Genomic DNA, 14,192 nt, shown 5'->3' on the forward strand with positions numbered 1-14,192 from the left:
AGTGGTACAGATAGACAAGACACGACTACCCACGATGTTCATTTCATTCATACTTAGACTAATGATAGTGCTTGGAGAGGCAAGTACTACCCCGACAAGTGACATTCAGAGAGATAGCATACCTACGGAGCTTACTTTATGCCCTAGGGACTATATTAGAACATATGCGCACTCCCGATATGCACTCAACACGTGTACCTGATTCTGATGTGTCCTCCACTGGTTACTCCGCTTTGATGTTCTGCCTGTGGTAGAACTCGAAGTTGGAAACTCAAAAACACGACTAACCCTCATATGTATCTTGACGTGCTGGAGACGTCCTGCCCACTAGGCTGGCATGCCGATCTAGCCTATACAAACCTCATCACAATCATAACAAGCGTTCACCAACCTGACGTTCGACAGGACGAGTCTCGATTATGACAGATAAAAAGCACCGACCGTAGTACAATGTATGATACGCTGGAACAAGGGGAAAAGAGGAAACAATGGAAGATGGAAGAGACTCGCACCACAGCTCATGAGTGATGGGTGGATATATGCGCCTGCCCTGCCCGACTAACGCAAGACAGCGGCGATGAGTATACCGGGCTCAACGACGGAAAGAGAAACAGATGGATGGACGGACTGATGAGCCGAGCCTCGAACACCGCACCCATGCCTCCGCTCGCAAAACCTCCACCTGATTCCCGACACGTGAAAACACCTTCAATCTGCCATGATCAACCATCGATAGGGAAGATACGACGCAGCTTCCCAGCGCCTGTGGCGCTCTCTACAGAAAGTCTTCCGCGCGAGCACGCTTCTTGCCCCTTGTTTCCTCGGAGGCCGCTTCGGCCGTGGCCGTGCCGTCTTTAGCATAGTAGTACTTGGTGACGCGGGCACGCTTCTCCTCCTGTAACAACGTTAATGATGTGATGGTGATTGGACATAATATATATAGCTTACGGGAGAGAAGTTCGGATCCGCATACTTGAGCTCCGTCGGTTTCTTGAATGGGGCATACTTCTGCTCGAGCTCGGGATGAGGGAGTATGAGCGGCGGAGGAGGGGCAGCTGCAACGTTAGACGCAGGGGGTGCTGTGGAAGGAACAGATGCGGGAGGAGGGGGAGAAACACCTGGGAGAACTTGTGACGGCGTTCCAGAGCCGTTCGTTGATGTGGGTAGAATGCCGTTCATCGGTTGGCCAGGCGAGCCGATGGCGGGAACAAAACTAGGGGCCGGCGGCATCGGGGGTCGTGGGCCCAAGCCAGACATACCAGGGGGTGGCATACCACCAGGCATACCACCGTGCATCATCATACCTGGAGGTGGCATCATACCAGGGGGTGGCATTGGGAAACCAGGGGGAGGCGGACTATCATTGACGAACGTCAGTTGAACTGAAAAAAAGCAAAAGCAAAAACGAGCGTACCCAGGTGGCATCCCAGGGGCGCCGAGGAACGGAGGGAACGGAGGTGCACCAGGGAACATACCCGGAGGCGGCGGTGACCCAGCCGGGAAGCCAAACGGCGGGGGCATGCCTCCGGGCTGCGGCATTCCAGGGGGAGGAGACATCCCCATGCCTGGCGCTGGCATGGGCGGAGCAGCGTACGCTTGCGGAGGAGCACCATACACCGCCCCTCCGCCGTTATCGGGGGGAGGCGACATCTGGGATGCGTTGTTGGCGGCGCCGATACCCATGAGAGCCTTGTGGGCGGCAAGGCGGGCCTTGAGCTCGTCTTCAGTGAGTGGCTTGTTCTCGACTTTAGGGCGCTTGGCTTGAGGTTGGGAGATGGAGCCGGCTGCGAGGCCAAGTTCGATTTCCTTACGACGCTTGTAGTCGGCGACATCGGGTGCGGGGATGCCCTCCATGCCAAAAATCTCGACTTCGTACCCGTCTCGTCCCGGGAGCGCGTTATCAATGCGGGGAAGACTGGCGGGGAAGATGAATAAGCAGGGATACGCATATAACGAGGGTGGAGATACGCACTTTTCGGGCTCGAGCTTGTGGACTTGTTGGATGTGGACTGCGAGACCACCTGCGGTGTTCAGTCGGCGTGGGCACATATTGCACTTGAAATGCTTCGCCTTTTGGTGCTGCATGAGGACTAGAGGTGGAACGGAAAGGGATCAGCTGTAAACGTGTGTCGTGAAAAGACGAACTGACCCTTTTCATCCTCGAACTCTCTCTCGCAATACCAGCACCAGGGACGGATAACCTGGACGAAGTCAGCTATATGCTACCTCCTGAGCAATACACACTTGCCTGCTTGCTCTTCTTCTTAGCCATTGTGGACGACGAGGGGTGAGCAGTGGGATGGGATGGGGATGTGTTGTGGTGGAAAGGCGCAGAACAGCACTTCGGCAGATTCCGTCAAGGTGCCAAGCGTGGGAATTAAATTGGACAGCCTCCCCGGCAAGACAGCGGGTTACTCGCTCCGACGAACAGCGAGCTCGACGTCATGCTCCAACGTGCTTTCGTCTTCTCCTTCTCACTTTCTTCTCTCCGACGATGCTGGGCAAGAGCTGGCTCGAGTACATCCTCATTCGGCTCACTATCTGGGGGTTTCGAGCCGTCGCTCCTGTCAGTCTGCTACTCGTTTCCTATCGCATATATACCGGAGCCTCCCTGCTGGGAGACACCATAGACGCCCTCGCCGTTACGGAATCACTCTTCTTTATTTGCATATACCTTCCCCGACACACCCTTCTCCAAAAGGTACCCGTCTTTCCCTGTCCTTGTCCGCGCGCCTTCTAATTAATATTGCACCCAAGCGCGCCGTACACCCACCGCTATTGAACAGAGACGACCGCAAAGCCCTCTTCATTCGATGCAGCGACGAAATCAACGGTGACTACCCCACTGGCTGGTTCTTCTCCCCCGGCTACCAGCGAGGCAATGTTATCGAATGGCTACTCTGGGCCCTGTTCTCCATCACACCCGAAGAGAATCAGGGACAATGGGATGAGGAAATAGCCGAGTACGTCGCAGTAGCGGAGGAATCACTTGGGAGAAAGCTGGACGACGGGTACAACAAGCAGGCCGCATGTATGCGCGTCTCCTTTGATCCTCTGCACATGATCCACCGGCCGCTTGGGTGGTATGCGGTACGTTTCTGCGCAGGCCAGTCGCGGTTCCTTGTTAATTGCGTCCATGTCCCGTAGCTGGTTGGCCTGCTAGACATGAAGACAGCAGTGCAGATGCACATCCTCGGCTTCAGGCATTACAACCCGCCTTCATGGTTCCCGAGTTTCCCACTTCGGCCCTTCACATGGCTATCCAAGCGTTCAGCCAGCCCGAAACTGCCGTACTGGTGGAAGCCTCACAACTCATCCACGAAGCTTCCTTTGGTCATCCTGCATGGTATCGGGGTGAGTGCTCGCCCTTCTTCGAGTCGAGATCACACCAACAACCGTCTCTAGATTGGGTTATACCCCTACGTTCCCATCATACAAGAGTTCGTATCAGAAAACCCAGATGTCGGCGTGCTTGTCATCGAATATATGCCCATTTGCTCCCGCATCACTTCCGCCCCCCTCTCTCGCGCCGAGCTGTGCAACGAAATGGAAAACATCCTTGCCTCGCTCAGGATAGATCGTTTCGTCGTATTCGGTCACTCATACGGCACTGTGTTGGCTGCGCACATGTTCCAATCCCCCGTCCTCGCACCGCGGATTGCGGCGACGCTCTTTCTCGACCCCATCCCGTTCCTGTTGCACCTTCCAAACGTCGCGTTCAACTTCGTGTACCGGAAACCGCGGACGGCGAACGAGTGGGAGGTGTGGTACTTTGCGAGTCGCGACCCGGATGTTGCGAGGACGCTGGGACGACACTTTTTCTGGGCAGAGAATATCATGTGGAAGCATGATCTGGATGGGCGAAGGTTTGCCGTCGCGTTGGCGGGCGACGACCAGCTTTTAGATGCGCGGGCTGTGCATAAGTATCTGACTCAGCAGGAGAAGCCGACACATTACTGGCAGAAGGACGACCTAGAAGTGTTTTTCTTTCCTGGAGAGGACCATGCAACGATACTGGACACGAGGAAGACGCGGAAGCCAATGCTTGAGGTTCTGAGCAGATTTGTCTCTGCGTGATATCTCCTTACTAGATTTTCTGCTCAAGAACGTATCTTCCATCTATACCATATTACCCTTTCCCCTTCATGTCGACTTTCTAGTACATGTACTTGTCAAAAAATAAATTCTCGAGATAGCCCCTATTCCGGAGCACTGGCGGGAACTGAAAGGCTTTGTTTGCTCCGACCAAACACGGCTCACCTCGTCCGCCTCACCGTCAACGACGTCGAGCTCGCTCCCCTCCAAAACACCAAAACACCATCCACAGGTGTCGATTCCACTCCCAGGACATATAGACGCACACGACCCCCTGTCGGAAAGTAAAGGTTCAGTTTCGTTTCTTCTGCCGTATCCTCAACCTATGGCCTCAGCTACGGTCTCTCCACCCGCCACCAATGGTGTCAACGGGATTAACGGTCATGTCGCTGCCAACGGCATCAACGGGAAGGAGAATGGGAAGCCGAAAATGACGAAGAACCAGCTGAGGCGTGCCAAGCTGAAGCAGAAGAAGGCGGCTGCTCAGACGGAGTCGGTGCGTGTCCCCTTGTATGCGCGTTGAAGCGGTTGTTTATCGGGATGTGAAGGAGACGGATGTTGAGACGGAGCCGGTCAAGGTCGAGGACCGTTCATCAGCTGTGCCTACTAGATTCGACTTTGAGGAGTTCGACGTCAAGGACCCGATAATGGAGCAGTTCTCCAACATCTTCGCGCGCTTCCAGATGCCCGAGGACGCTGTATCGGTCTGCCGCTCCCCCCTCGCCTTCCCTCTCCGCTCTGACTATCTACACTAGATAAAACGCGAACCCGGAGAGCCCACCAAAGGCGAGGTTATCTACTCGGACGACGACATGGAGAGCGCCGAAGGCTCGGATGCCGAGGAGAAGAAGCCACTCTCCAAGAAAAAGCAGCGCAAGATGAACCGGCTCACCGTCGCCGAGCTCAAGCAGCTCGTCACCAAACCCGAGGCCGTCGAGTGGACCGACCCTGCCGCTGCGGACCCGCGCCTGCTCCTGCACCTCAAGTGCTCCCGCAACACGGTTCCCATCCCCGCGCACTGGTCCGCCAAGCGCGACTACCTCCAGGGCAAGCGCGGTATCGAGAAGCCGCCGTTCCAGCTGCCGTCGTACATCGCGGACACGGGCATTGCGACGATGCGCGATGCGGTCAAGGAGAAGGAGGCGAACATGAGCTTGAAGGCGAAGACGAGGGAGAGGGTGCAGCCGAAGATGGGCAAGATGGACATTGACTATCAGAAGCTGCACGATGCGTTCTTCAAGTTTGCGACGAAGCCGCTCGTCACTGGCTTTGGCGAGATGTAAGTGCTTACTTTTCGTCGTGCATTTCGGAATGAACTGATGTTTTATTCTTCAGGTACTACGAAGGGAAGGAGTTCGAGACGCAGCTCAAGGAGAAGCGGCCCGGTGATCTATCGCCCGAGCTCGTCGAGGCGCTGTCGATCCCGCCCCTCGCACCGCCACCGTGGCTTATCAGCATGCAGCGCTTTGGTCCACCGCCCAGTTACCCTACACTACGGATACCGGGGCTGAACGCGCCTATTCCCGAGGGGTAAGTGCTCGCTTTCATCATCAGCGCTTCATTCCCGTGCTGACGACGGTGTGCCCACAGTGCACAGTGGGGCTTCCACCCCGGTGGATGGGGCAAGCCGCCGTTGGACGAGTACAACCGGCCGTTGTACGGTGATGTGTTCGGTGTGCTACCCAAGGTGTCTGATACGAATGTATGTGTTCTCTATCTCACAGTCATGAAACACTGTCTAACGCTCGCACTAGATGGGCGAACCCGTCAACAAAGACTTTTGGGGTGAACTCGAGCCTGAAGAGGAGGAAGAAGAGGAAGAGGAAGAAGGGGAGTCGGAAGAAGAAGAGGAAGAGGAGGAGACCGAGGTTGCACCTGCGGACGGCATGCAGACGCCCTCGGGTCTGGAGACGCCGAGCGGAATGGCGAGCGTGGTGTCGACGGTCGCTGGCGGACTCGAGACACCCGACTTCCTCGAGCTCCGGAAGAACGCGCCTGCGTCACGCGAGACGCCTGCGGAGACGGGGCCCCGGTCGCTGTACCATGTTGTGCCCGAGAAGCAGACGTCGGTGAGAGGGCTGATGGGCAGTGAGCGCGGATATGACGTGAGCGGTGTGAGCGGAGCGCCCATTCCTGTGCTTGGCGAAGAGCGCGGGACAAAGGTGCGTGTGCTCGGCGTTCAATATCGGGATCTTGCAAGGCTGATGATGTGCTTTTTTTGCAGCGCAAGGCTGGTGTGGATGTATCTTTGGACGCTGGGGAGCTGGAGGGAATGTCGGAGGAGGAGTTGCGGCGGAAGTACGAGGCGAGTTCACGTGGCTCTGCGGGTGTCTCGGGTGCGAAAGAAGATTTCTCGGATATGGTGGCCAAGGAGATGGCGAAGAAGAAACAGAAGATGGACCAGGAGCGGGAGAGAAAGAAGGGAGGCGGGGAAAAGTACAAGTTTTGAGCGTATGTTTAATTTCCTGGTAGCTGTTACAATAGTCTTGTCTTGCGCATATTTTATCTCACACTGTTAAGTTGTTGTCGAGGAGAGTGATGACATTGACAGGCTGTGTTGAGCGCCTGTTCATAAGAGAAAGTGGCCATCAAAATGACCCTCCTCCGTCTCTGCGCCATGAACTAGGCACGCCGTCCTCCCTCCATACCCTCATCCTCACTTTCTCCATAGTCACTCTTTCATCTCCCTTTCCATCTCAAAATGTCCCAGGTCAAAATGTAGGTCACCTCTCTACCTTGCATCACCCTTCCGACGTGCTCAAACGTTCTCCAGCGAACTGCAAGCACCCCCAAATGCCGACTACGTCGTCGGTACGCCATTCGCATTCATCTCGACCCCCTCCTTTCTCAACGTACTCCACCAGGCTATCCCGGAATACCAGCCGGCACCCAAGACCGACCCCAGTCAGCCGTAAAAGGCGTACGTTTCCCTCTCCTCCGGCACGCGATCACCCTAACGCGTTTCCCCCTCCCTCCACCACCATCACACTATCTAGACCGTCGAAATCCGCTCAGGTCCGCAAGGCGTCAAGGCCAAATGGGTCCGTATAGAGCTCAAGAAGATCGAGAGTCTCCCCGGCGGTGGCCAAGCCAATTCCTATTTCGACTTTGTCGGCTCGAGCCCTATCAACCTGTGGCAGTCAAACGAGGAGTACAGCATTCTCAACAGCGTGAGTTGTACAATACGCTGGGCGAATGGATTGTACGGGGGCCTAACTGGGCGCATAGCAATTGTTCCAGTTCTACATCCGCGTACCAGAGTCAATACCCCCTAGTATATCGTTGGAACGGAATGGTGAGCTCCACGTCGACGTGTGGGTACGGAAGGGACGACTGACATGTTCTGTCAGCTGGCATCCGATACGAGTTGGTTGCTACTGTCTGCACACTGGGGAAGAAGTGCGTCGATACCCTTATCCATCCCGAGCTCAACGTCTAATTCCACTTCAGGGGATGGTTCCTACGCCGAAGAAAGACAAACGTCTCATCCGCAGCAACGACCATCAACATCGACAAGCACGAGCTACACTCCACCTGGCCCGTCTACGCCCAGCCCGAGACCCGCCAGATAGCGCAGGAGGGGCTGCAGCTCATCGTCGAGCGCTCACGCACATGTTTCGGGCCCGGCGACCGCGTCCAGGTCGCCGCAACGCTCAAGTCGGAGAGTATGCACACCCTCGTCCTGCGTGGGTTCGAGTTCATCCTCCGGGAAACCGTCTCCTTCCGCGCGGGGCCCTACGCCAAGCGCAACGGCCCTCAGGTCCAGACCAACCACATTGACGAGCAGAAGGTGCCCCTCAACACTACCCTATACCCCGGCAGCCAGCACAAGGCGGAGCTCGTGTGCCACGTTCCGGAGGTACACACGAACTGCACGGTCAACGCGGCGAGGCACATTGATATCACGTACATGATCGTGGTGAAGGCGACGTTCACGAGCGGGCGGGATATCTCAATGGAGCTTCCGATAATGGTAACGAACTGGCCGAGGTAAGTCAATTCCCAGATTTTCATACCTGGGCCACGTCTGATCGCCGGAACACGGGTTTTCTTCTCAGAAATGTGTCGGAGGAGGCGATGAGGCGTATCGGCAGTGCACCCAGTCTATGCGTGCAGCCCCCCGGGAGCACCACGCCCTCTCAGGGCACGCCTCAAGCCAACGCGCGCCCAGGTACCGGTCACTCGCATGGCTCGTCTGTGGATCATGCCATCCGACGCCCGGGAGGACCTGGCCAATTCAACACGACCCCAAACGTCCGTCAGAGCGCATACGAAACCGACGAGCTTGGCGAGCTCAACTATCCGGCGCGCAAGCAGGCTGCCACCTACAACGGCACTTCCCAGGCATATTCGCCCTCGGACCGCAGACCCGGTACCGCCGAGTCGGCTCGTTCGCGCAGGAATCAGAGCTTGACTGCGTCGATCAACAACAACAGTCGCACCGTCACCAATGCAAGCGAACAGGACGAAGACCTGCGCAGGCCTGGAACAGGACAAACTGTGCCGCCTGGTCCTACGCGTAGCCCGCCTGTTAACGGGCAATGGGTAAGCGCCGAGGACGAGAAGAGGCAGCAGGAGTTGTACATGGAGGCCATGGAGCGCGTGAAGAGGGTCCAGGGCGGCAGTGGAGGAGGTGGTGATAGCAGCGCTGGTCATGGAAGTGGTGGTCTTAGCACTGGTGGGCGGAGCCCCTCGGGGAGCTCGAACTGGCCGTCGGCAGAGCAGGAGAAGGTCCGGATGTACGAGAAGGCGCAGGCGCTCGCGAAGCAGACTCAGGCGAGCGGTGGGCACTCCCCACCTCCCGGTACCCGTCCCGGGATGAACGGGATGGGCAGCGGGGGATCAGCATTCGGCGCCTCCTCGGCGGGTGCCGCTCTGTACCAGCAGGCCGTCTCATCTATGGGTAACCGTGGCGGATCCAGTGGGTCCAGAGGCGACTCACCGCAGCGGCAAAACTCGCCCAGCCGCGGTGCAGGTCCCGTGCCACACTATCTCACCGCCGCGGAGGAGAAGGCCGCACTGGAGCGGTACAACCAGGCGAAGATCGCTGTAGATCGTAGCCAGCACACCAACTACGCGTCCACCGAAGGGATTGCGTCTCCCCCAATTGCTGGTGGACCCAGTAGCGGATCCCCGCAGCCTCAGCTTGGACGTAGCGGTTCCGCGGTCCCGCATTTCGTCACTGCTGCCGAAGAGAAGGCCGCGCTGGAGCGATACAACCAGGCGAAGCTCGCGGTGGACCGGAACCAGAACGCCGGCTACACGTCCAACGAGGCTATTTCGTCTGGCCCGATCTCGTACGACGCATTGTACCCATCCAGCGGGTCGGCGTCTGGCGCTGGGCAAGAACAAGGGCCGAATGATCCTCCGCCGTTCGATGGACCATCACAGCCGCAGTACATGAACGAGAAGGAGAGGCTCCGGATGGCATACGAGCAGCAAGATGCTGCTGCCGTTGCTCAGCAGCAACAGTCGTCTTCGGCGCCTATGTATACCCCGCCCGCGCCTGGGCCTGCTGAACCGCAACCCGTGCCGGCGAACGTTGCGCTGGCCGAGAAGGAGTTGTTGAGGAGGAGGTATGAGGAGCAGGACGCGGCTGCGGCTGCTGCGGCTCAGCAACAGCAGCTACCTCGCGGGCCGCCGCCCCAGCCTCCACCGCCGCGGAGCCGATCGCAACCCATACCGCCTGGCCAGGGTCCGTCACCAGGAGGTGCCCCTTCGCGGCCGCTGACAGCAGCAGAGGAGAAAGCATTGCTCCGCGCGCGGTACGAGGCTGAAGAGCGGGGTAGCGCGCCATCGGCGTCCAACGGCGCAGGCGTGGAAATGGGTATGGGCATGGGCATGATGTCGCCCCCTCTCGGCCCTCCCCCGCCCGCGCAGGAGACGGCTTACGGCTTCACGCATCCATTCGCGGTGTCCCAGCAGGACCAGCAGGGTCTGCCGGCGCCTCCGCCGCTCGCACCGCGTCCGCCTGCGTCGTATATCCAGGCGACGCGCGAAGAGGACGAGCGCGTGCGGTCGTACTATGATGGCGAGGGCGCGCATCCGTATAGCGCTGCGAATGCGGCTCCGCCTGGTGGCCGGGCGAATGGGAACGGAAATGCTGGGGGGTTGCTGGATATGAGGCCGTTTTCGCCGTTTTCTATGGGTCTGAACGGGGACGACAAGGGGCGGCCGGCGTAAGGCTGTCGTCTCTTGACGTCCTCTGATTTATCTTTTAACCTGTTCTATCTCGCCGCCTGGTTGATGAGCTCGATGCTTGCTTACTTTTATCTTTTTTGCTCCCATTTGTCTGGCACATTCACATCCACTATGCTACTTCTAATCCGTTGTGAAGTACACTATACTCCGTTTTATATCACCATTACCCCCCTGCGCTCGTTGTTCATACTGATCTGCACATCGGTAACTTATTACTCTCTTGTTTGTTCTGTCTTGTTTTTCTGCCTTGCTGGTATATTCGAGCTGCTTCCTACCATATACATTCCTTTGGTCTTTTCTTCATTTAGCTCTATCTGCTTCATAGTCTCAATCTATGGTTTTTGCTTATCGCTATCACGGTGCGCCGACATGGGAACTTGTGCGCAAGTTTGGACGGAGATTGTCAATAATAGGCAGGAGTCGGAAGTTCAGAAGGCCGCGTCAAAACCTTGTCTTGATTAACTCTCTAGATTGTTCTGTTTATCCCGTCATCGTGCATGATGTTGAGCGTTGGTGGTAGATGTCGGAGAGATGGTCGGTGGTGGTGACACAAACGTGAGGCTGATGACTTGAGGGTGGGCCGGTGCTCCGAGGATGACGGAAAGTGACGCGTTCGCGAGCGCCGAGGGCCGGTCAAGCAACGGGCCAAGTGCTACAGTGCCACCGCCAACCAGTGTCGTCTTGCCGCCGACGCCCATCCTATCCATCTCCACAGCACTACTACACACATCTCCCCCTCTGCATCGACGGCAATGAGCGCACAGGACACCGACGCCCAGCTCCAGTCGGCCGCCAAGGGCTTCGACCACCTCTTCGCCAACGACATCGACGCGGCACGCAAGGCATTCGATGGCGAGGACTCGCCGTTTCACCTCCTCGGCATGGGTGTATGCGCCTTTTTGCAAGCCGCGTTGGGCATGGAAGTGAGCTCCCGTCTGCTCATCCAAAGGGCGTGATCTGAACATGATGCACAGACCGGTCTGATGGCCGAGGCATCGCGTCTCTTGAGTCTCTCCGAGGCGGGCGCGAAGAAGCACATCAAGAACGCAAAGAGCGGCAAGCCTGCTCACCGGTTCACGCCCGGTATCGAGTGGGAGATTATGCAGGCGGACGCGGTCGTGTTGCTTGCGTTGACACATGCGCTCAGGTGCGTCACAAGACCTGTTGGCGAGTGCGTTGGCTGAGAGGTTGAGTGTAGCGAGTCGTACAAGGGTTATATGCAGTGTCTGTCAGTGCCTCGATTACTTTCGCCGCTTGTATGCTAATGATAGCGTGTAGCTATGAGATGAACAGGTACGAGTGCACACTGTTCAACATCGTGTTTACCATCCAACCATTATGTCCACAGCGCGCACTCGCGTTTCACCAAGTGTGTCGCGCTCTCCTTTTCTTTCCCATCCTCGTTGACTCAGCCGATCACCAGACTCTACAAGACCGTCTATCCAGCTGGCCTTCAAGCATACTCGACACCCTCCACATCTCCTCAGCCATCGCGGAAGCCTTCCAACGACAGCATCCAGTCCTCGGCGACGGCACAATCCGCTCGGTCCGGAGGCAGTTTCTTTTCACGATGGTACTCTGGGTCGCCGTCAACAAAGACGCTTGCTCCTCCTCCAGGCTCGGCCCAGAATCAAGCGACCGGTCCAGTGGAAGAGCTCGTCTTATCTGGCACGGCGTTTGGTACGCCGCGTGATTTTGCAGATGTATATGTTTCCTGATTGAATCCTACTATAGGATATGGCTTATTCAACCTCGTTTTTTCGCTACTCCCCGCTGGCATCAGAGGCGTTATCGGTTTCCTTGGATTCACCCACGACCGCAAGCTGGCCTTACAGGCGCTCGCTGTGTCTGCTGCACGGACGGATGTGCACGCCGTATTTGCTGGGTGAGCGAACATATTCTTGTCATGCTCCGTTCTAACTCGTCGTCCAGGCTGGTCCTTATGACGTATTATGGCGTCGTTCTGCTCTTGGCGGGGTACCAGGCAGACGAGGCGCATATAATCAAGCAGTATCAGGCGATAGTCGATAAGTAGGTCTTCATTCGTGGTCTCACAGTCACAGCTATCCATGTTAGCTCGGTAACAGGGCAGATTCACGATACCCCACGGGCGCGCTGTGGATCCTGAATAGAGTAAGCCGTCTTTTGTCGTGTGTTCCTTCGTCTTTGACAAACGTCTGCACCAGGCGAAGATCCTACGTATGCGAGGCGATGTGGACGACGCTATCAAGGTGCTCCAAGATGGCTTGGACCCGGGGAAGTCTCAGGCGTCTTTCCCCCAAGCCGATACTCTCGTACGTCTTCAGTCTGGCCCTCAATACCGTCTTGATGGTTTACCATACATTCTATTGATACCATAGCTCGCATTTGAACTTTCCTGGACTCTACTCTCTCAACGACGATACCAGGAAGCGGCGGATACGTTCATGAGGCTCACCGGGCTCAATAGCTGGTACGTCTCGCCCCAATGCCATTTTCACCTGGTCGTGAACTCATTTCCCTTATAGGAGTCACGCAACATACTACTTCATCGCGGCGGGTACGTTAGCTCTCCTATTATCTACTCTGCAAGCTTGCTGTAACGAACGCGACAGGCTGCCACTTCTCGTTGGGCGACCTCGATAAAGCGCAGGAGCTGCTAGACCAGATTCCCGAGTTACTGAATGGACGCAAGATCAGTGGCAGGGATCTCCCCACTGAGGTATTCATCAAGAAAAAGAGTGCGTATCATGTCCTCTCGGCGCTCCCGGCATGTAGAGCTACAAGCTGACTCCGAGTAGTTGAGTTCTACAAGGCGAAGCAGGTACGGAGGGGTGGAGACGAGGTTCGGTTTGTAGAGGCGATCTCAATCAGTCCGGCTGAAGGTACGCGTTACCCTCCTTTTGTTCATCTCTGGTTGAGTCTAACACCCTCCCCCACGTTAGAAATTGCCCTATGTAAGCTTCGTTCAACCTGTTATTTCCTTGCCTAGCTCACTTCCATGTCTCATAGTCTGGAACACGCACCAGCGGATACCGCACGAAGTCGCACTCGAGCACATCCGCGAATGGTCCTCGCTCGGGCCCGCGCTCGACATCACCAGCCAGCACACGTCCCAGCCCTCGCCGGACAACAAGCGCCCGGCGCTCGACACGGCCGACGAGCTCGTGGTGCGTTCGCTGCTTCTCGGTATCACACACCGCACCGTCGGCGACTTCAAGGCGTCGCGCGAATACCTCGTCGACGCCCACCGCGCGTCCACGAGCGGCGGCCAGGTGAAGATCAACACATGGGTCGGAGGCGTCGCGATGTTCGAGCTTGCTGTGCTGGATCTGAAGGAGGTGCAAGCGAAGGAGGAGGAGATGGCGCTTGAGACGCCGCCCGAGATCCAGTTGAACGGGGTCGCTGCCGAGGTTGTTGTAGATGGCGAGCCTGTGCTCGCTGTCCCTGCGGGAGCAGGGGTGTGGGCGCTGGCGCTCAAGGGAGCGTCGGAGAAGCTGGATGCGGCGCTTGCGCTCGCAACGCGGGACACGGATCTGTCGTCGCGCCTGGATAGCAGGATTACCATGCTGAGGGGGGAGATTGCGACGAAGAAGGAGATGGTGGGCTGTTAGACAACCACGGTTTTAGATGTGGACGTTTCAGTCCGAAGTAGTGTACCATAGGGTGGACTTTATTAATTGTGATAATCTATACACGATTTCTTAAACAGCCTATACTGACACAGGGTGCATGAAGCAATAACCCCATGCTAACTATGTCAATCTTACTGCCCAAAAGGTGGCCCCTTAGGGTGAGCCTTGGTTAGGGATACACCAAAAGCCCTCAAAATTTTGAGACTGACAAAAGTGCAACTTGCATTTTCGCACTTTCGAGACTGACAAAAGTGCAACTTGCATTTTCGCAGTTTCGAGACT

The 14,192-nt window shown here is 56.8% G+C and overlaps 5 protein-coding genes across 5 annotated transcripts; 4 read left to right on the top strand and 1 right to left on the bottom strand.

The window, feature by feature from the left end:
• Positions 1-198: 198 nt before the first annotated feature.
• Positions 199-2,321, bottom strand: CONPUDRAFT_113910 (uncharacterized protein). The gene is made up of 6 exons (XM_007777654.1): positions 2,249-2,321; positions 2,150-2,201; positions 1,973-2,090; positions 1,415-1,915; positions 949-1,357; positions 199-895 (listed from the first exon to the last, which is right to left on the bottom strand). Exons 1-6 carry the CDS (start codon positions 2,270-2,272, stop codon positions 776-778), a joined length of 1,224 nt encoding a protein of 407 aa, XP_007775844.1. The 5' UTR covers positions 2,273-2,321; the 3' UTR covers positions 199-775.
• A 173-nt stretch (positions 2,322-2,494) lies between these two features.
• On the top strand, positions 2,495-4,197 carry CONPUDRAFT_170396 (uncharacterized protein; the record flags this gene model as incomplete). The annotated part of the gene is made up of 4 exons (XM_007777655.1): positions 2,495-2,701; positions 2,758-3,090; positions 3,148-3,354; positions 3,406-4,197. 4 exons carry the CDS (start codon positions 2,495-2,497, stop codon positions 4,075-4,077), a joined length of 1,419 nt encoding a protein of 472 aa, XP_007775845.1. The 3' UTR covers positions 4,078-4,197.
• A 77-nt stretch (positions 4,198-4,274) lies between these two features.
• CONPUDRAFT_133566 (DUF382-domain-containing protein) lies at positions 4,275-6,606 on the top strand. Its single transcript, XM_007777656.1, has 7 exons — positions 4,275-4,591; positions 4,644-4,799; positions 4,851-5,374; positions 5,431-5,625; positions 5,686-5,797; positions 5,850-6,257; positions 6,320-6,606. The coding sequence occupies exons 1-7, from the start codon at positions 4,421-4,423 to the stop codon at positions 6,542-6,544; spliced, it is 1,791 nt and encodes a 596-aa protein (XP_007775846.1). The 5' UTR covers positions 4,275-4,420; the 3' UTR covers positions 6,545-6,606.
• A 190-nt stretch (positions 6,607-6,796) lies between these two features.
• On the top strand, positions 6,797-10,775 carry CONPUDRAFT_170398 (uncharacterized protein; the record flags this gene model as incomplete). The annotated part of the gene is made up of 8 exons (XM_007777657.1): positions 6,797-6,813; positions 6,869-6,906; positions 6,960-7,015; positions 7,092-7,265; positions 7,324-7,390; positions 7,446-7,494; positions 7,546-8,085; positions 8,154-10,775. 8 exons carry the CDS (start codon positions 6,797-6,799, stop codon positions 10,276-10,278), a joined length of 3,066 nt encoding a protein of 1,021 aa, XP_007775847.1. The 3' UTR covers positions 10,279-10,775.
• A 230-nt stretch (positions 10,776-11,005) lies between these two features.
• On the top strand, positions 11,006-13,985 carry CONPUDRAFT_113920 (uncharacterized protein). The gene is made up of 16 exons (XM_007777658.1): positions 11,006-11,219; positions 11,271-11,443; positions 11,495-11,524; positions 11,575-11,589; positions 11,645-11,665; positions 11,720-11,976; positions 12,031-12,181; positions 12,229-12,327; positions 12,384-12,429; positions 12,483-12,590; positions 12,657-12,748; positions 12,804-12,835; positions 12,891-13,016; positions 13,077-13,160; positions 13,221-13,232; positions 13,288-13,985. Exons 1-16 carry the CDS (start codon positions 11,049-11,051, stop codon positions 13,887-13,889), a joined length of 2,019 nt encoding a protein of 672 aa, XP_007775848.1. The 5' UTR covers positions 11,006-11,048; the 3' UTR covers positions 13,890-13,985.
• Positions 13,986-14,192: the final 207 nt, after the last annotated feature.

The sequence above is a fragment of the Coniophora puteana genome (assembly GCF_000271625.1).
Source record: "Coniophora puteana RWD-64-598 SS2 unplaced genomic scaffold CONPUscaffold_24, whole genome shotgun sequence".
Classification (NCBI taxonomy): Eukaryota; Fungi; Basidiomycota; class Agaricomycetes; order Boletales; family Coniophoraceae; genus Coniophora; species Coniophora puteana.

Bases quoted from the DNA above. Each gene is read 5' to 3' on its own strand.
- CONPUDRAFT_113910 (XM_007777654.1), bottom strand. From the start codon at position 2,272: ATGGCTAAGAAGAAGAGCAAGCAG. The intron at 1,916-1,972 runs GTGCGTATCTCC...CTTCCCCGCCAG, and splicing joins CACAAGCTCGAGCCCGAAAA to TCTTCCCCGCATTGATAACG. The intron at 896-948 runs GTAAGCTATATA...ACGTTGTTACAG, and splicing joins CGGATCCGAACTTCTCTCCC to GAGGAGAAGCGTGCCCGCGT.
- CONPUDRAFT_133566 (XM_007777656.1), top strand. From the start codon at position 4,421: ATGGCCTCAGCTACGGTCTCTCCACCCGCCACCAATGGTGTCAACGGG. The intron at 5,375-5,430 runs GTAAGTGCTTAC...TTTATTCTTCAG, and splicing joins GTCACTGGCTTTGGCGAGAT to GTACTACGAAGGGAAGGAGT. The intron at 5,626-5,685 runs GTAAGTGCTCGC...GTGTGCCCACAG, and splicing joins AACGCGCCTATTCCCGAGGG to TGCACAGTGGGGCTTCCACC.
- CONPUDRAFT_113920 (XM_007777658.1), top strand. From the start codon at position 11,049: ATGAGCGCACAGGACACCGACGCCCAGCTCCAGTCGGCCGCCAAGGGC. The intron at 12,591-12,656 runs GTACGTCTTCAG...TTGATACCATAG, and splicing joins TCCCCCAAGCCGATACTCTC to CTCGCATTTGAACTTTCCTG. The intron at 13,017-13,076 runs GTGCGTATCATG...GACTCCGAGTAG, and splicing joins GGTATTCATCAAGAAAAAGA to TTGAGTTCTACAAGGCGAAG.